Below are 20,779 nucleotides of genomic sequence, written 5' to 3'. Positions count from 1 at the left end.
CATAAGTCTACTTATGCTAGTCCTCTGCTCAAATCCTTCAGTGCTCTTGATTTCACTCAGGATTGAAGGCAAAGTCCTTGCAAAGACCTACAAAGTAGGCATGGTCCTGCCTCTAATTGCTTCTTTAACCACAAACTCTGATAGCAACAGCAGCTGGAAAAATGAAACAGAATCCACTTCCTAGAAAAGGCAGGCAGAAAAGGCAACCTGAGGCCTCCTCTGCCACTGGCAGATTTTCCAGGAAGCGCAGTGGAATGCCCTCCCCATATGAGACTCTGCAGTAAATAGACAAATGGCAAGAAAAGTCATGGGAGGTCGGGGCATTTTCAAGGCATCACTGTGAGTAAAGTTAAAAATTAAAGACAAGTCTCACACAGGGAGAAAATGCTTACAGTCCTAACAAAGGATCAATATCCAGAATACAGAAGTAACTTCTATGTATCAATAAAAAATAATATCCCAGTAGGTAAATGGGCAAAGGATATGTAAAGGCAACTCAGAGTAAAACTGTAAAGGGCCAGTAAACACCTGAAAAAATAGTCAACCTCATCATAATCAGGAAAATTCAAGTCCGAACAACAAAATACCTGGCATAAATAAGAAAGATTGATGATGTGAGCAAGGGTGTGGAGAAATGAGTGCAAATTAGTACAACCTTTTTGTAATTAGCATTCTCTACCTCAAAACTGGTTAAGGGTTTTCCTGGTGACTCAGTTGTAAAGAATCTACCTGCCAATGCAGCAGTCACGGGTTCAATTCCTGATCCAGGAAGGTCCCACATGCCACAGGGAAACTAAGGCTGGTGCCATAACTACTGAAGCTGAGCTCCAGAACCTGGGTTCTGCAACAAGAGAAGCAACTGAAATAAGAAGCCCATGTACTATAAACCATGTACAGTTAGAGAGTAGCCCCTGCTCGCCACAACTAGAGAAAAGCCCGCATAGCAACGAAGACCCAGCACAGCCAAAAAAAATAAATAGTCATTTAAAATAGAAAAAAAAAAAAAAAAAAAACCTTTTTAAATGCCTGACTTCCCTGGTGGTCCAGTGGTTAAGATTCCACTGCAGAGGGCATGGGTTGGATTCCTGGTGGGGGATGCTCCTCATCTGTAAGAACCAATAAACATTCTTTACTCACTGAGCTGCTGTAAGCCCTATGGGCAGAGCCATTCTTTCATGGACTGAATCTTCCTTGAGTGCCAGCAAGATGCCAAATCCTATTGAAGGTGAGGATATATGAGAAAACAGAACTAAACCCCTGCTCTCATGGAATTTACATTCTAGTGGGGGCAAAGAAAACAGAACAAAGAAAACAAAGCAAAAAACCAAAAAGGGTACTATCAGATAGAGATGAGTGCTATTAAGAAATAGCATGATGGAGGTGAAATGAGAGCACTCAGACAAGCCTTCTGAGGAGGTGGCATTTGCTCTGAGATCTGAATTATCTGGAAGAGGCTGACACCAGGAAGTTCCCAGGCAGACTCTCCAGAAATAGGACAAAGCAGAGGCTTCTGGGGAGGAGCCAGTTTGTAAGAGACAATGTTCTTTAGTCCCTCAGTGGTGTTCGACTCTTTGGCAAAGCCATGGACTGTAGCTGCCAGGCTCCTTTGTCCATGGGATTTTTCAGGCAAGAATACTGGAGGGGGTTGCCATTTCCTTCTCCAAAGAGACAATGAGATAACCTAAATGAAAGTCAAGTGAAGGTTACAGGATTAATTTAGCGCAAGATATTTTTACCATACATCTGCTGTGTGCTAGTAAATATCTTAGGCATACAGATCAGTACAGCACCAGTCTTTAAAGCACTCACTATTGAGGAGGAAACAACAGAAAACCGATAGTTTCTCAGCTGATGAAATGGAGCATATAATCGAGGTGACAATTAATTTTTAATTCATATTTTTGCAAATGTGCCCAGAGGGTGCAGAGACGTTCCCATGGGAGTCACTCAGTTGCCCAGTTTAGGGTGGTTGTTGTTCAGTCGCCCAGTCGCGTCGGACTCTTCACGACCCCATGGACTGCAACATGCCAGGCCCCCAGTCCCTTACCATCTCCCAGAGTTTGCCCAAGTTCATGTCCATTGAATCAACCATCTCATCCTCCGTCTCCCCTTTCTCCTCCTGCCCTCAATCTTTCCCAGCATCAGGGCCTTTTCAATGAGTCGGCTGTCCGCATCAGGTGTCCAAAGTATTGGAGCTTCAGCTGCAGCATCGGTCCTTCAATGTTTAGGGTGCCTGGTTCCATTTTTCCTTCGCAACCACTGGAACTGTATTGGCTTCGAGCTCCCCCCTCCGGGCACCAGGGTGCGCTGTAACGTCCCTTAGCGCCAGCTGGACTGTGCCGCGCTCTCCCCACTTCCTTTCTCGTTGCGCCGCACTTCCGGTAGGTCGCGGAAGCGAGAGCCCGCGGCTGCAGGCGCCGGGTCCCAAGGCATGGCGGGGGCGGGGCCGGGGACGGCGCGCACCCAGCAGGCCGGGGTGTCCCTTGCCCCTGCCCTTTGATCCCGGACCGGACAGGTGAGGACTTCTCCTTCCTTGTTCCAGCCTCTCAGCCCATCAGACTCTCCCCGAGGCCTCCTCGATTTACCGCTATGGGGATGCCCCCTCCCCGCATGAAGCCTAGGTCCTGCGGCCCCCGCCCCCCTTAGAATGCTCTTCCCTTTGAGGCCCCGCCCCGGGCTTTTCTTTCCGGGGGCGCCCCCTTGGGCATGTGTGCCCGCCCCTAGGTGTCCCCTTCCCGTTTAGGAAGCCGTCAGAAAGAATAGCGGGTTACGTGCACCTGCCGGCATAGAGAAACTGACCTAGCCGGGTACGCAGCTTAGTACCGCACCATGAATTAGTGGCCACTTCAGCTAGGCTTTCTTCTTTCGTTCATTTGATAACCTACAGGTGCATGTTATGGGCCAGCTCCAATGTTAGACTCTGAAAAAACTAAGGTGACTAAAGTAGGCATGGTTACTTCCTTTCTGGAGAGGTTATGGGGAGTCGAATATTAAACGCTTAGCTGTGCAAAGGAAAGTACGGATTCACATTATGGCAATGACTAGTAAGGACACAAACAGGAAAAGTAATGGGAAAGAGAAAAAGGTGTCTTTCAGCAAGGGTGGTCAGAGAAGACCTCCTGAAGGAGATGACACTCAAACTGCAACTTGAAAAATGTGGCAAGGGCCAGAGGAAATAACCTGCTAGGTAGAGGGAACAGAACCTGTGGATATTTGAGTTGGTAAAGAAGGTTCAGAAAACGAGGCTTACAATGGGTCAAATCCATGATGGGCTTACAGGATATAATGTTTGTGTACTGGTCAGGAGTTCACCATCTAGAGCCAGTGCCATTTGTTGTTTAGTTGCTTAGTTGTGTCTGACTGTTATGACCCTATGAACTGTAGCCCGCCCAGCTCCTCTGTCCATGGGATTTCCCGGGCAAGAATACTGGAGCGGGTAGCCATTTCTTTCCCCGGGGGAATCTTCTTGACCCAGGGATTGAATCAGCATTTCCTGCGTCACAGCTGGATTCCTTACCACTGAGCCACCTGGGAAGCCATCTAGTGCCACAGACAGAGGTAAAATGCAGAGATGAAGTTGCAAGTGTGGTGAGTGTTAATGAAGGTGAGCTATGACTGGTATACCTGATAGGAAGGTGAAGGAAGACTTCCCTGAGGAAGTGATGATTAGGCTGATGTCTGAAATAGGAGTTAACTTGGCAAATTGAAGAGAAGAGCTTTTTTTAGACTGAGATGAAGAGCATGTGCCAAGGTTCAGAGACAGGAGGTGGGCCACCTGTTAAAGAAATGATTAAATGGGCAAAGAGGAGGCATGTAAGGATTTTGATCCTTTATGTTAAGAGCAATGGGAAGATACTGGGTTGGCCAAAAACTTTGTTTCTTTCCCCCGTGGAACTTCCCTGGTGGTTCAGACAGTAAAAAATCCACCAACTCTGCAACCCTATGGACTGTAGCCCACCAGGCTCTTCTGTGTTTGGAATTCTCTAGGCAAGAATACTGGAGTGGGTTGCCATGCCCTCCTCCAGGGGATCTTCCTGACCCAGGGATTGAACCCAGGTCTCCTGTGTCTGCTGCACTGCAGATGGATTCTTTACCTTTGAGCAACCAGGGAAGCCAGTTAGTCTGCTAGACAGTGTCAAATGCCTATTCCTTCTTCCATTCGTGGGCCGTACTTGGCTCTCATCCCCTGTTGGTCTGTCTGATTCCAGCCCCCATCTTGGGTTTGAAGGATTCAAGTGGCAAAGATGTCCTGGACAGGGAGTGAGTGAGGTAGTTTTGTGCATTACTTGGTATTTAAAAATGCTTAAACCTTACCAGTATGTTTTTTGGACTATATCAAAATGTGCACGTAAATGGTGTCACTGTGAAAGGGAGTAGCTGTGTGAAGCTCAATATGGTTTATTTTTGCTCAGAAGTGGAGGATATTGCTTACTGAATCATGCCAAAATCCTTTTAGAAAACTCATGAGAGAGATTTTTTAAAAATTCAATGCTGGAAATTTCTGTGCTTCTTCCAAGCAGCTATTAAGTTTCTATCTTATTGGCAGTGTAGAGTTTATAACTGTGTTTTCCTGTGCCTTGTCTGCTGAGAAAGTCAGAGCCAACTTGGCAGTTCTGCAGGCTCTCATGGTCTGCATTTTTGTATCCTTCAGGCTTCATGTTATTGTCCTACCTCTGTTTTCCCTTCACAACAATTGTTTTCTAATTAAGAAAAATTCTGAGTGAGCACAAATATTACTTTAAAAAACACATGTAATTTTAAAAGAGTAACAGTACAATGAATGCTAATTCAAGAAAAAAAAAAAATACACACTTCAGAGTGCCGCCAGGGTGTCCCAAACTCCCATCCCATTTCTTAAACTTCCTCAAAGGTAACCACTTTTGAACCTTACATTTGTAATTCCTTTACTGTTTCTAATTATATGCCATATGTGCTTGTGTTCTTAAACTAGAAATTGTTTGAAGCTTATATAAAGGAAATCACACTGTATGTATTCTGTAACTTGCTTTTTTCATTCAACACTGTGTCTGAGATTCATCTATGTTGTTATATATGACTGTAGTGCATTAATTCATTGCTTGTGTGGGGGAATTGCCAGGCAGTCCAGTGGTTAGAACTTGGTGCTTTCACCGCTGGAGCCTGTGTTCAATCTCTGGTCAGGAAACTAAGATCCCACAAGTCTCATGGTGCAGCCAAAAATAAATAAAAACAAAAAGATTCCCCTGCATGAATGTGCCTGGATGAATTTAGCTAGTCTACTGTTGTTTTTTTTTTTCTTTTAGCTAGTCTACTTTGATGGACATTTGGAGTATTGTCAAGATTTTGTTGTTGCCAACAGTCCTGCTACAGACATCCTTATATATGTCTCCTGTTATTTACATGCAGACATTTCTCTAGGTCAGGATTTTAAGCTTGTGGGCTGTGTGGTCTTTGGTCTTAACAAATCAACTACGCCTTTGTAAGGCAAAAGCAGCCATAGGCGACTTGTGAATAAGTGGGTATGACTGTGCTTCGATAAAAATGTATAAAAATAAACAGGCAAGCTAGATTTGCCCTGAAAGCAGTGGTTTGCAGTCTTTTGCTACATCAATGAATTGTGACTAGTAGTTTGAGAAACTTGATTTGTTTAGTCATACAAGTATGCACATTTTTAACTTGACTAACTCAGCTGGTAAAGAATCTGCTTGCAGTGCAGGAGACCCTGGTTCAATTCCTGGGTTGGGAAGATCCCCTGGAGGAGGGATAGGCTATGCAGTCCAGTATTCTTGGGCTTCCCTGGTGGCTCAGTGGTAAATAATCTGCCTGGCAATACAGGAGACATGGGTTCAATCTCTGGGTCGGGAAGATCCCCTGGATGTGGGCATGGCAGCCCACTCCAATATTCTTGCCTGGAGAATCCCCACGGACAGAAGAGCCTAGCAGGCTGCAGGCCATGGGGTTGCAAAGGGTCGGCTATGACTGAGCGACTAAGGACAGCACAGATAGTGTATATACTTACCCCAGGCACTTCAAAGCTCAGGGGGCAGAATGTAAACAAATTCCCATTGTATGTTTTTATTGCTAAGGTACAGATTGACTCAGTCCCTCCTCTGCTTAAAACCTGTAATAACCTGCATGACATGACTCACAAAATATTTTCTCATCTGGCTCCAATCTGCTTTTTTAGGTTTCTCGTATCACTGTTTCCTGTGTTCTAATCACTTGGAATTGTGTTTCCCAAGTGTACCACACTACATTCTTTTTAAGTGTATTTTTAAAGCTACTTTCTTTCTGAAATGTTCCTTCTTTATTTTACCTAATGTGTTGTTTATCCTGGACGACCTTTGTCAAATGTTGTTCCATTCATTCATTTCTATTTATGAGCACTTGCTGTGCTTCAGGCGCTGTCCTAGGTGCTGGAGATTCAGCAAGGAATTAGACAAGGCCCCTGCTTGCTGTCCAGGGTGGGGAGACAGATACTAAAAAAGTAAACAAATGGTTTCAGAAAGTGATAAGGGCTGAAGAAAATAAAATAAGGTAAACTGCAGATTGATGTGGATGGACAAAGGCGTGACTTTAGGTAAGGTAGCCAGGGAAAAACTGAAGAGTTGCTATTTAGCTGAGATTTGAATGATCAGACAGATAGTTGGTTCAGCACTTTAAAAATGTTGCTTTGCTTCTTTCTGGCCTCCGTAGTTTCTCATGAGACATCCACAGGTATATGAATTGTTGTTCCCTTGTGGTTAATGTGTCATTTATGTGGTTGCTTTCAAGATTTTTACTTCGTGCTTTAGTTTTTCACAGTTTGAGTATGATATGTCTGGGCATGGATTAATCTTTGGGTTTATCATGTTTGGTGTTCTCTGAATTTCTAATCTTGGGTTTATGTGTGTGTGTGTGTTAGCTGCTCAGTCATGTTGACTCTGCAACCTCATGGTTTGGGGCCAGCCAGGCTCCTCTGTTCGTGGGATTTTCCAGGCAAGAATACTGGAGTGGATTGCCATTCCCTTCTTCAAGGGATCTTCCCAAGCCAGGTATCAAACCTGGGTCTCCTGCGCTGCAGGCAGACCCTTTACTGTCTGAGCCACTAGGGAAGACTTGGGTTTATTTCTCAGATCTTAATTCTCTTCATTTGGTGTATTTTTCTATCTTATGTCAGTACCACATTTTTTTGAAATCAGTAAGTCTGAGTCTTCTAAGTTTGTTCTTTTACAAAATTGTGTTTTAGGGTCCCTTGAGGTTGTATGTACATTTTAGGATGAATTTTTCTACTTTTGCCAGAAATGATTTTAGAATCTTGATAAGAATTGCATTGTTTGTAGATTCTTTGGGTAGTATGGACATCTTAACAGCTCAGTAACAGCTCTGTGTTTTTTAATATGAATTACACTCTGAATGTGGTGTTTACACTGAGAAAATTTGATGTAGTTGAAGGTTTGCTCTTTTGAATATTCCTAACAGCTGAGCATGCTTCGAAGGTCTTCCTAGAGAATTCGGTCCTTCCCTCAAATATTGAGTTTTGATAGACTCAAAGCTATCTGGACCACTTACTAACTGTAACTTGGCAAGGAGAAATGCCAATCGCTGTCATCTTGGGAGCTCCTCCGCCCAGGGTACATGGAGGAAATGTATTTGACTTGTGTATACACAGTTGATCCTTGAACAACACAGATTTTAACTGTGCAGGTCTGCTTACACATGGATTTTTTTTTTTAAGCCATTCATAATTTTTATTTTATTTTTAGTGGAGGATGATTGTTTTACAATGTTGTATTGGTTTCTGCCATACAACAGTGTGAATCAGCCATAATTGTTTATATATGCCCTTTCTCTTGAGCCTCTCTCCCACCCCCACTCCCACCCCACCCATCTAGATCATCACAGAGCACCAGGCGGAACTCTGTGTGGGACAGCAGCCTCCCACTAGCTGTCTGTTTTACACACGGTAGCGTTATGTTTGTCAGTGCTATTTTCTCAATTCGTCCCACCGTCTCCTTCCCCCGTACGTGTGCATTTTTTCCAACAGTAAATACTGCAGTACTGCACATCGGTTGAATCCATGAATGTGGAAGAACTGTGGACAGGAAGGAACCACATATGCTGAGCCGACTATAAGTTATACTCGAATTTTCAGCTGCAAAGCGTTGGTGCTCCTAACCCCCGCCTTGTGCAAAGGTCAGCTGTATTTATGTTTTGGTAAATTTTTGTTTTCTTGACTTCTGTTTTTTACTTTTCCATGTAGAGATGTGATAATGGATCATCATGTTTCCACCATCAAACCTCGAAGAATCCAAAACCAAAATGTCATTCACCGCCTGGAACGCCGGCGGATCAGCTCGGGCAAGGCAGGTACCCACTGGCACCAAGTCCGGGTGTTCCACCAGAACGTCTTCCCCAACTTCACTGTCGTCAACGTGGAGAAGCCGCCTTGCTTCCTGCGTAAGTTCTCCCCCGACGGACGCTACTTCATCGCTTTCTCTTCTGATCAGACGTCTCTGGAAATCTACGAGTACCAGGGCTGCCAGGCCGCCGAGGACCTCCTGCAGGGCTACGAGGGGGAGATTCTGGCCAACGGCAACGACCAGCGGTCAGTCAACATCCGCGGCCGGCTCTTCGAGCGCTTCTTTGTCTTGCTGCACATCACCAACGTGGCGGCCAACGGCGAGCACCTGAACCGGGAGTGCAGCCTCTTCACGGACGACTGCCGCTGCGTCATCGTGGGCTCAGCGGCCTACCTGCCGGACGAGCCCCACCCCCCCTTCTACGAGGTGTATCGGAACAGCGAGTCCGTGACCCCCAACCCCCGGTCCCCGCTGGAGGACTACTCCCTCCACATCGTTGACCTCCACACCGGCCGCCTGTGTGACACGCGCACCTTCAAGTGCGACAAGGTGGTCCTGTCGCACAACCAGGGGCTGTACCTGTACAAGAACATCCTGGCCATCCTGTCGGTGCAGCAGCAGACCATCCACGTCTTCCAGGTGACCCCCGAGGGCACCTTCATCGACGTGAGGACCATCGGCCGCTTCTGCTACGAGGACGACCTGCTCACCGTGTCGGCCGTGTTCCCCGAGGTGCAGCGGGACAGCCAGACAGGCATGGCCAACCCTTTCAGGGACCCCTTCATTAACTCCCTGAAACACCGGCTGCTAGTTTACCTGTGGCGCCGGGCAGAGCAGGACGGAAGTGCCATGGCCAAAAGGCGCTTCTTTCAGTATTTTGACCAGCTGCGGCAGCTGCGCATGTGGAAGATGCAGCTTCTGGATGAAAACCACCTGTTTATCAAGTACACCAGTGAGGACGTGGTGACCCTGCGAGTCACAGATCCGTCGCAGGTAGGAGCTGCTGTCCTGCCCTTCACCCCTCCCGACTCCTTGGGAAGGCTTCTCTCTTTGCCTGTGGCCAGCCTCTCAGAAATAACACATTTTGTGTGGATCTTGGAATTTTGCTACCCTAGGGCTCAGCCAAACTTAAAACAGCTCCATTTTTCTCTAGCCACATGTATTTATTTGGACAGTCCAGTTCTGTTCAGTTCAGTTGCTCAGTCGTGTCCGACTCTTTGCGATCCCATGAACCGCAGCACACCAGGCCTCCCTGTCCATCACCAACTCCCGGAGTCTACCCAAACCCATGTCCCTCGAGTTGGTGATGCCATCCGGCCATCACAAATGGAAGCTAAATCTCAAGCCATTGACATATATAGTCAATCCTGTGAATATTATCCTATTTCTTTTTATATATATATATATATATTTTTTTTTAATTTTACTTTTTGGGGGGCTGCACTGGGTCTTTGTTGCAGCAGGCAGGGGCATCTCGCTTGCCCCGTGGCATGTGGGATCTTCATTTCCTACCAAGGATCAAATCTATATCCCTTGCATGGAAGGCAGATTCCTAACCACTGGACCACCGGGGAGGTTCCCTACCCTAATTCTTCTGCAGAGCATTTTCAGTACCCTGGAGATGGAAGCCCAGATGCTCTAAGGTTAAGATTTGACTCCCTATGGATAGTGCCTTGATTTTGCGTGAGATTGTACTTATTGGTCTATTTTAGTTCTGGCAATAAGAATGAGCCCACCATACAAAAAAAGAAAATCTTCTAAAAAGTCTAGCCTTTTTTCTTATTTAAATGATATCAATATACTTCCTCACAATATCTTTTTTTTTTCCCCTCACAGTATCTTTAGATTGTAACTAATGGGACAGTGCATTTGACAGAGTTAAGCTCTATGACTTTACTCTGACCTTGCCCACACGCTGGAACATAGTTTGTGGAGCAGTGATAAGATGGGAAGGAAGCCAAAGTTTTTGATCTACCAGGACTGCAGGTTCTGAGGGTTTTTTAGTTTCTGTGAAAGATGTTGATAGGGAAGATGCATTTCATAAATAGGAATAAGATGTTGTGTTAAGAGTACAGAAACCGAGAAGATGTTTGGGTTGAAACACCATGCTGAACCTCAGGGCAATGTGGACATTTCCCTTTGAGGAGCTGTCTACTTTACTGTTGACCAAGTGAGAGATCTAACTTCTTTATAGTTCAGTGCAGTTACTCAGTCATGTCTGACTCTTTGCAATCCCATGGACTGCGGCACACCAGGCTTACCTGTCCATCACCAACTTCCAGAGCTTGCTCAAAATCATGTCCATCAAGTCAGTGATGCCATTCAACCATCTCATCTTCTGTCGCCACTTTCTCTTCCTACTTTCAATCTTTTCCAATGAGTCAGTTCTTCACATCAGGTGGGCAACATACTGGAGTTTCAGTTTCAGCATCAATGAACACCCAGGACTGATCTCCTTTGGGATGGACTGGTTGGATCTCCTTGCAGTCCAAGGGACTCTCAAAGTCTTCTCCAACACCATAGTTCACATCGCAGAGTACTAACCACTATACGATCACGGCTTAACACCACAGTTCAAAAGCATCGGTTTTTGGGTGATCAGTTTTCTTTATGGTCCAGCTCTCACAACCACACATGACCACTGGAAAAGCCATAGGCTTGACTAGACGAACCTTTGTCGGGGAAGTCATGTCTCTGTTTTTTAATATGCTGTCTAAGTTTGTCATAGCTTTTCTTCCAAGGAGCAAGCATCTTTTAATTTCATGACTGTAGTCACCACCTGCAGTGATTTTGGAGCCCGATAAAATAAAGTCTGTCACTGTTTCCATTGTTTCCCCATCTGTTTGCCATGAAGTGATGGGACTAGATGCCATGATCTTTGTTTTCTGAAGGTTGAGTTTTAAGTTGGCTTTTTCACTCCCCTCTTCCACTTTCATCAAGAAGCTCTTTAGTTCCTCTTTGCTTTCTGCCTTAAGGGTGGTATCATCTGCATATCTGAGGTTATTGATGTTTCTCCCAGCAATCTTGATTATAGCTTGTGCTTCATCCAATCCGGCATTTCACATGATGTATTCTGCATATAAGTTAAATAGGCAAGGTGACAATATACAGCCTTGGAATATTCCTTTCCCAGTTTGGAACCAACACCTTATCCCCCGGATCATTCTTCTGTTTCCACATTGTCTCCTTATATCCAAGTTTGGAAATGTAAAACAGAACAAACTAGTAAACTGCAGTCAGCTGAGTTCGGTTTCTCTCATTGACTTGTAGCTGATTCTGCTTTTAAGAGAGACGGTACAGGAAATAGTCTCCTGAGACCTTAGCAACCACGCGTGGAAAAATAGTTTCTAATATTTTTCTTCTGAATCATACCTTGTATATTCTAAAAAACAAAAGGGAGGGGAGGTGACTAAAATGGTGGTTGTTTAGTTATCAAGTCTTGTCCCACCCTTTGCAACCCTATAGACTGTAGCCCGCCAGGCTCCTCTGTCCATGGGATTTCCCAGGCAAGAATACTGGAGTGGGTTGCTATTTCCTTCTCCAGGGGATCTTCCTGGCCCAGTGATCCAATCTGCATATCCTGCATTGGAAAGCAGATTCTTTCCAGTGCCAAAAGGGAAGCCCACTGAGATCTGAGTAATAAATTTAGTTAGAGATTTTTTTTTTCTGAATTCTTTTTCTTCCCTATTAATGATGAAGTCACCATTGAGCCATTGTGGGAGAGTGTCCAGTTCATCTCAGGCGCCGTGAGAGGGTGTTGGTAGAGCCCTTGAATCTGTACCCTCCTGTTCTGTATTTCCCAGTCTGCCCTGATGGGAATGTTAGTAAATCTTAGTTTAATTCTATATTCACACAATCACGATGGATCCTGGTGAAGCCCTGAAGTGATCAAAGTGTCATCCAGGTTTATAGAAAGGGCATGAGTCCATCTTGTATTTAGGTTTGAGCTATAATTACCTTTTTATTTTGGAAGGAGTATGTTGTCTGGGACTGCCGCATTCGAGATTATCCTTTTCTCCTTCACTAAAACATGACCTCCTTATGTCCGGCAGCTACAGTAAGTCATAGCCAGCAACATTACTCGGGCTCTGTGCTTTGCTTACAGAATTTGTAACTTTAAACCCAAACTCTCCCCTCGTTGTCCTCCAGCCTCCTTCCCCAGTTTAATTTGATAGGTTCCAATAAGGTTAATGAGTAAAAAGTGTACCTCAACACAAAGCCTTGCTAATATTATGGGTATTATTCTCAGATTACCCTCCAGCCTCTTTAATTTACAGCCAAATTTAATTTACAGCCAAATTTAATTTCCAGGTGACCGCAAAAGTCATGTAATATAAGCTCTGGGAAGGACTAATTATTGGTAAAACAGGTGGGCCAGATGTCTCCAAAAATTGGTAATGAAGATTCAGGTTTAATCCTAGGAGGCTGAATACTAATCCTAGTGTTCTGGAAACTTCTAGAGTCCTGGTGGAAGACCCACACTGCCACATTCACTGTGTCAAAAACTCGGAGTACCTGGCACTTCCTTGTTAAGCTGAACAGAGCACTGGAGGTTCAGAGGTGACCAGGCACCTAGGGACCCGTTCAGAGAAAGCAGTGACTCTGCCTCTGTAGCATTTGAATGCTGTTCATGTTTCCCCCTGGACCTGAATTGCTGCAAATGTCCAACATATGTTACAAATGCTCTTGGCTAAAAGAACATTTATGAAGAAAGAAATGGAAAACACTTCTCTGATTTTCATTTGTTCAGCAGCACTTCCCCGCTTGGTTACAGCTTGCCTAGGTGGACATGGTGTGCTTAAGATGTCTCTCTGCATGTTGGAAATATTAAGAGAGAAAAGGAAATGCCCCCAAATTGAACTTTCTGCTATACACATACAAGAGAAAATAATTTGCCAACAGGCAGCTCCTGACTGCAAATCACTTTCTCAGCAGGAAGGAAAATTAAATCTGGCATTTTAGAAAAGTGTTTTTAATCTCAGAGTGGGTTGGGGCGTAAGTAGGGAATAAGCATATGGAAGGAAACATATTAAATCTGCACACAGTTTGAAATGAAAGATTGAAAGCTCTTTTATACATATATGCTGAGCAACTGACTAATTCCAGCAGCACAGGTACAGTGGGAAATCAGGCAGCTCTGAGGCCCTTGATGGCCCAAGCCCACTGAGGCTTCCTCCTCTTCCAGAGCCTCTTGGCATCACGTTGCTGCTGTAGTGCTGGAGTGAAGGTGTTGGCTTGTTTTACTTGGGGAGCTTGAGTTTTCAGCCAAATCATGAATATGCTAGGTGAGGTCTTATACTCAACTGTCCCTTGGGTCTCTCTCTCCTTCCGCAGGCGTCTTTCTTTGTGGTGTACAACATGGTGACAACAGAGGTGATCGCTGTGTTTGAGAACACATCAGATGAGCTTTTGGAGCTCTTCGAGAACTTCTGTGATCTCTTCCGGAACGCTACCTTGCATAGTGAAGTCCAGTTTCCCTGCTCAGCTTCCAGTAACAATTTTGCACGGCAGATCCAGCGCCGGTAAGCTGCTCCACTAGACTTAACAAGCTTAATTTTTCTGTAGAAAATGTGTCTATGTGGAGCCAGTAGTCGTTTACTTTGGGAAACCTTCCCGTGTTCTTTATGCTCACCTGGCCTTGGGTCGGTCTGCCTGTTGTAACCTCCTGTGTCATCCTAAATGTCCCTTTCTTAACACCCGAGGGATGACTTGTGTGTTGTCCGTGATTCCTCCTAGACTGTCTATTACTTGCAGAGAGATAGAGACTGTGTGTTTGTTTAGTTTATTGCTGTATCTGCAGTGGTGCACTGTCAAGCCCTTAAAGTATTTCTTGAATGAATCAGTGCAGTTCAGTTGCTCAGTTATGTCTGACTCTTTGCAACCCCATGGACTGCAGTGGCCCTATCCATCACCAACTTTGAATGAATAAAGAAACAATTTTATAACTTTTGGTTAAACATGTGCATTGAACACATGCATTTATCTCTGCTGTATCCCAAACCCCTACTTAAAGTGACAGTAAAGGATGAAGAGAGATAAACCTATAAGAGCAAAGAGAATGGGGAGATGTCAACAGAGTTTTAGAAGCTGAAGAGCCAGTGGTTGAATGATAACTAACTTTACATACCTCAGAGAACAAAAAAGACTACAGAGCTTACCCATCAAGAAGTAAGTTGTCTTGTACCAGAGAACTCTGGAAAAAGTCAAGAAACTGGAGGCCCTATATACCTCTGAAGGATTGGATGACATTCTTTTTTATTTGCTGTGCTTTGAAGTTTGTGGCATCTTAGTTCCCTGACCAGGGATCAAACCTGTGTCCCCTGCGGTGGAAGTATAGAGTTTTAACCACTGGACTGCCAGGAGTCCCCTAGATGACATTCTTAAAGAGAACAGTCAGATACTCTAGTTCCTTTCCCTAAGCCTCCAACTGCCAAATGACTGTCTGTTTCCCAACTCAGCAAAAGGCTAGAGGTTTATTCTCTGGAGAAATCGAACCATGCAGGCTCTGGTTTCAAGTTTGTGAAACATGGCTGAGAACAGAAATGAGACACATCATGCTTAAACCAAGAATTAAGTGAAAGTTGATATACTGATGGGGTAGAGTGCTATTCCTCTTATCAGATACGGCATCCAGGCATATACTCTTCAGGCAGGAGATTCGAGTTAATTCCCTAGGGAAACTGACCAGCCTGAAGAGGAGACCCTTGGAGGACCTTCTCAGAACACCTAAGTCACCCTCAGTTGATACCCACCTGCTAAGAACTAGAGCTTTTCATTATTACTGAGTATATTATTGTGAAATGACTAGTTATTTTGGACCAAGGGCCTGCCTGCAACCCTACTTAAGTCAGTCAGTGTTTCATCACGTTCCACATACCTCAGCCAGTTATAGAAAATAGCTGCTTTAGGTTCCAGTACAGATCAGATCAGAGTGAGTGGATGAATCAGAATAAGTATTACTGCTGCAGGGGGAAATGGGCAAAGCAGATATCTAATTCACTGGCATCGTATTCCTATAGAAGGAGAGTACGTGATTAAAAATAAATGGATATTGATTTTCAGACAACTAAACATGCCCTTTTATTTTTTCTGGTTCACACACATTTTCAGCCTGACTGGTGTCTGTCTTCAGTATAGAAGGATCTTTGGAAGCAAAATATGGATCAGGTTTTGCTTTTTTCATTTTGAAATGAATTTTTGTCTTTTAAAATTAACCTTAAAATTAAGTAGATTATTGTCAACTAGTAACAAAAGCTGGGTACAGTTAAAATATCAAAGAGATCACCAGAAGGTCCAAGCTCCATGAGGGCAGGGGTTTTCATCTGTTACATGTACACCGCCATATCTACAGCACCTCAGCCAGTGTCTTCCGTGTGGGAGGAGCTCGTTAGGCATTTGTTGAATTAATAACATCATCAGGAATTAGAGGAGGCTATGTTTTCTGAAAATTTATTTCACAGTGTACCCATAATTAAGTGAAATTGTAGGAAGCCGCAGAGAAAATAAACATTCTAGCTTCATGATCTTGAAAATTTTGCTTCTTACCAGCAAATGGTTTTGAAAACTGGAGATCTCACACATTAATGTTTAAGTTGCTCTTTAAATTTCTTACTGTTAAATTTAAATAGTGGCAGACGATGCAGTTTTCAGCATATTAAACATTGACATTTAAAAATAAAAGTTTTACAAGATATAATTGGCATATAACATTGTATAAGTTTAAGGTATTAAGACTTTTAAATATAGCCAAGGGACTCTAATACCATAGTAATTTCGTATTCATATTTGACATAAAAAGTACACGGTAAGTTTTTCCTGTACTGTTTGAACTTTTATATTTCTTCTTATTTTCACATTTATCCATCCTCCCCACAAAATTGTGTCCTAATAACATTTTATCAATCATCATACTTTGCTGCATTGAAAATATAATGTACATATAAATCAAAATTATTTTTGTTTCTTGTGAACACATGGTTCTAACAGGTCAATTTTACAGTCCTCAAAGAACTTCTGGTAAAAATGAGTGAAATGGATTATTATTGTTACTATTATAGGTTAGAATAAATGGTTAAGAAAAAATGGACATCAGAGATCATGAGTCACTTAAAGAAAGCCTTTATCTTGAAAGATAGAGACCAAAATAGTATAAAAAATGAACATGGTATTAACTGAAATAATTTAAACTATAAAAACAGGAACTAGAATAGTGATGCTAAGTGAGATAGTTCAGAAATCTAAACTCTGTTAGATATAGTTTAGAAACTCTCCAAGAAAGTAGGGGAAAAAAGGTAATAGTAAGAAAATGGGAGAGAAATGATTTTTTAAAAAATTTAGAGCATTTCCTCAGGAAATCCAATATGTGGCTACTTCCAGAAGGAGCAAGAGAAAAAATGAAAAGGAGGAAATGATGTTAACCATTTCCTAATATTGAAAGATCCACATTTTCATGGGAGTTGCCTGGTGACCTAGTGGCCCAGCTTCAGTCCTTGGTTGGAGAACTGAGATCCTACAAACCACATGACATGGGCAAAGGAAAAAGAGGAATACACACGCACACACACACACACACTCTTCCAGATTGGCAAGCACCATCACACACACACACACACACACACACACACACACACACACACACACACACACACACACACACACACACTCTCTCTCTCTCTCTCTCTCTCTCTCTCTCTCTCTCTTCCAGATTGGCAAGCACCATCACACACACACACACACACACACACACACACACACACACACACACACACTCTCTCTCTCTCTCTCTCTCTCTCTCTCTCTCTCTCTCTCTCTCTCTCTCTCTCTCTCTCTTCCAGATTGGCAAGCACCATCACACACACACACACACATACACACACTCTCTTCCAGATTGGCAAGCACCATCACACACACACACACTCTCTCTTCCAGATTGGCAAGCACCATCACACACACACACACACACACACACACACACACACACACACTCTTCCAGATTGGCAAGCACCATCCCATGGTGTGCTGGAGCTGGCTCATTCTGGCTTGTGAGAGCAAACCGTTAAACTTTCAGGAACTTCTGAACACAAGTTGTTAAACATAGCCATTGTTAAAAATTAATTATTTCCTAATTATTAGTTCACAGTTATTTTATTATTGTACTCTTGAAGTTATTTGTATCTATTTCATCTGTTCTGTGAAAATACCATATAGCGATGTGCTACTGCTCATCTCGTGACCGCTCTGCATTCCGTGATGCCACTCTGATGCCTTGAAATTGACCACAGCAGAAGAATTTCCACCACAGAAATTGGCAAGCACTGCAAACCATGGCTTTTTTCACTTCAGGGAAATTATTATTAAACCTATCATCACATCACAACTCCATCAAGTACCCAGTACAGTCAATAAAGAAAAGACCAGACTGAGACATATCATCATGAAATTTTAGAACATTGGAGATAAAGAGAAAATTGTAAAAACTTTCAGAACACATACATTTCACATATAAAAAATTAAGCCATTAATGGTATCAATGTAATAATAATACTGAAAACTTGAAGCGATTACAATCATGCCTTCAGAATTCTGCAAAAAACAACAACAAAAAAAGATTTTAAAACTAGAATTCTACATCGAAATAATAGGGTTTAACAAAGACATTTTCAGACACGTAAGTTCTCAAAAAACTACCTACCATGTTCTTTTTCTAAGGAAGTCTCTGAAAGATATTATCCCCCAGTAAACCACAAAAGAATGATAGAGGAAGCAGAGTCAAACAGTGGAGAGAAGCACAGAGGATTCCAAGGATGATGTTACAGGGAGGTTCCAGGATGACAGGCCACGGGTTGGACCAGGTGGAAACAGGAAGGGGAAGGTGTCCATCACGGATGTACCCAAGGAAAGGTTACAATTACTAGAATATCTGTTGGGTTAGAATGTATTAAGATGAGATTGCCCGTTCTCTCTCCCATTCTGTCTCAGCATAGGCCTCACTGAGAAGACGATATTTGAGTAAAGCATTTGAAGGAGGTTAGGGAGCAAGCCATGTGGCCATCAGGGGAAAAACAGAGCAAGCAAAGGGAATAGTAAGTGTAAAGGTCCAGGGGTGGGCCTCAGACATTTGAGGAACACCTGGGAACTCAGGGTGGCTGGGCTGGAGGAAGCAGGAGGCAGAGTAGGTAGAGATGTGTGGTGAGAGACAGGACCAGACACGTATGGCCATTCTGAGGCTTTGGCTTTAACTGTAGCTGAGATTGTGTAGTGTCTGAAGTATCTGAGCAGAGGAGTGACGTGGTCTCACGGGCATTTTTTTTGGCCGCACCCTGTGGCATGTGGGATCTTAGTTCCCTAACCAGGGACTGAACCTGTGCCCCCTGCAGTGAGAACTTGGAGTCTGGACCAGCAGGGCAGCCCCTCTCACTTATGTTTTAACAGGGTTACTCTGGCTGCTGTTAAGAATAGATTGGGGGATAGGCTGGAAGTTAGTAGACTATCGCAGTGATCCAGTAATAAGAGCACTACATTCTGTTTCCTGATGGGAGCTTTAAAAAGTTTTTTTCCATGGCTTCTGTCAGTTACAAAGGAGGCAGTGCCATCCAGGAGGGTGAACATGGAGGGTGGGGAGGATGAAGTAGCCATCTAAGGGAGAGGGTGGCTTGCCGGACTGGGAATGCAGCATGAGTGCCTTGCAGCTTTACGGCAACATTTATATCCATGCGTTCATGGGTGTGAAATCTGTGATTTTAATGATTGTGAAATTTAAGCTGGCTCAGGAAGGAAAAGAGGTCGTGATGAAGGCATAGGATGGCGAGAAGTTGGTAGAATCAATGGCTTTTCAGTCCCATTTCAGTTGAAGGATGTTGAAGCTGGGATGAGCAGGGTGAGTTATCTGGAAAATTAGGAGAGAAGATAACTGGAGTCTACGTGCTGCTCCCTGAGATTATGGAGGTGCAGTCATTGGTAATAGTGAGACTGAGGGTATGATGTGGGGATGCGTTGCTGAGGCAGAAAGGAGGTCCAGGAACTAGGAAGCCATGGTGTAGGGAGGATCACCTCTGAGAATTGAGAAATCGTGAATTGAGAGAAGGGTGGTTGGGCAGAGTGACAGTGCGCCAGGAGTTAATCAGGTGAAGACATCCGAGGGGTGCAGCTTCTTCTTTTAGTTGTTGGGGCTCCTCAGAGTAGAGGTGGTGGGCGCTGTGGGCAGTGGGGACTGCTGCAGCCTGTGGATGGTCATGGGGGCTTTGAATTGTGGTCATCACAGCCACGGGCCAGCCCCGTCATTTGAAGTCCCCTTTTGAAGCCAGTGAGCCAGGCAGGGTGGAGAACTAGATCTTGGGTGACGAAGGGGTGAAAACCAAAGAGCCCAGGATCTTTGATACCAGCTCAAATGAAAAGGAAAGAAATAAGTTTTGTGTGGCCCAGGGTTTAATTTTATGATTTACACCGAGGCTGTGAAAAATTACTGTTAAGAGAAGTAATGGAAAAGCAGTGTTGACGCTCGGCTTCCTTCTAGGGGAACTGAGAAGTGTTAATGTCCATCTAGCCCTGCAGGTTGACAGTGAAAACAAAAATCAAAACCCATCTCATCAATCTCTCTAGTCTCATCAAAATTAGGACCATTTGCGTTTTTTATACCGTTAGTTTCAAGGATGAGATGTTATATCGCATTTCCCCTGGATTAAAAAATTATTTATTTTCCCCTTGATTATTAAACTTTGTGATATACTTCAGTGTAGAGATTTTAAAAAATAAAACTGATAAAAACAGCTATGAGCATTTTGATGTATTTCCACCACTGTTTTTTTTTAAAAGACGTTAATTTTTGTGTATGTTTTCAGTCATACTGCATATACGGAACATAGCTTACTGGTTTTTTTTTTCTTTTTTGGCCATGCTGTGTGACTCGCAAGATCTCAGTTCCTCAAACAGGGATTGAACCTGGGCCACAGGCAGTGAAAGTCTGGAATCCTAACCCCTGTTCCACCAGGGAGCTCTTACTTCTTCTACTTACCATTATTATAAACGTTTCTTCTGTTAACCATGTTATCTTTGAAAATAATAGTTTTCCATTAGGTTTTTAATATTCCTGACATTTTTTTTTCATTGTCATAACCACTGGTATATTAAATGTGCACAGAGATTTTTCTTCCCTAGGGCAAATTTCCAGAAGAATTGAAATACTGGGTCAAGGGTATTAAGTTTAGTATTCAGTATAATTGTGAGAAATAACTGCTTCATTGTTATTATTACTATAATTAAAGATAAGTGAGATAGATGACTCTGTGTTTATATTATGTACTTCTTGATTCTGGTGTTTCTGCAGAAGTATCGGTAGCTAGTTCCCAACTTTATTTTTATTTTTTGGCCACACTGCATGGCACATGGATCTTGGTTCCCCAGCCAGGGATTGAACCCGTGCACCTGCCAGTGGAAGCCCAGAGTCTTAACCCCCGCACTGC

The 20,779-nt window shown here is 43.5% G+C and overlaps 1 protein-coding gene across 8 annotated transcripts in view; it reads left to right on the top strand.

Annotated features, from left to right (window-relative positions):
• The first annotated feature begins 2,348 nt into the window (after positions 1-2,348).
• The window catches only part of DET1 (DET1 partner of COP1 E3 ubiquitin ligase), a 30,235-nt gene continuing 11,804 nt past the window's right edge, over positions 2,349-20,779 (top strand). For 2 of the 8 annotated variants that reach the window (XM_065906664.1, XM_065906656.1), the window contains exons 1-5: positions 2,349-2,515; positions 3,476-3,604; positions 8,006-8,122; positions 8,222-9,314; positions 13,656-13,843. In XM_065906664.1, coding sequence (XP_065762736.1) covers positions 8,043-8,122; positions 8,222-9,314; positions 13,656-13,843 — 1,361 coding nt within the window. In that variant the 5' untranslated portion in view covers positions 2,349-2,515; positions 3,476-3,604; positions 8,006-8,042. The remainder of the gene's footprint in view (positions 2,516-3,475; positions 3,605-8,005; positions 8,123-8,221; positions 9,315-13,655; positions 13,844-20,779) is intronic. The other 6 variants (XM_065906657.1, XM_065906663.1, XM_065906661.1 and 3 more) reach the window with 6 other exon arrangements.

The sequence above is a fragment of the Muntiacus reevesi genome, chromosome 15 (assembly GCF_963930625.1).
Source record: "Muntiacus reevesi chromosome 15, mMunRee1.1, whole genome shotgun sequence".
NCBI classification, from domain to species: domain Eukaryota; kingdom Metazoa; phylum Chordata; class Mammalia; order Artiodactyla; family Cervidae; genus Muntiacus; species Muntiacus reevesi.
The sequence above is the reverse complement of the archived record's forward strand: the minus strand, read 5'-3'. Positions and strand labels throughout refer to the sequence as shown.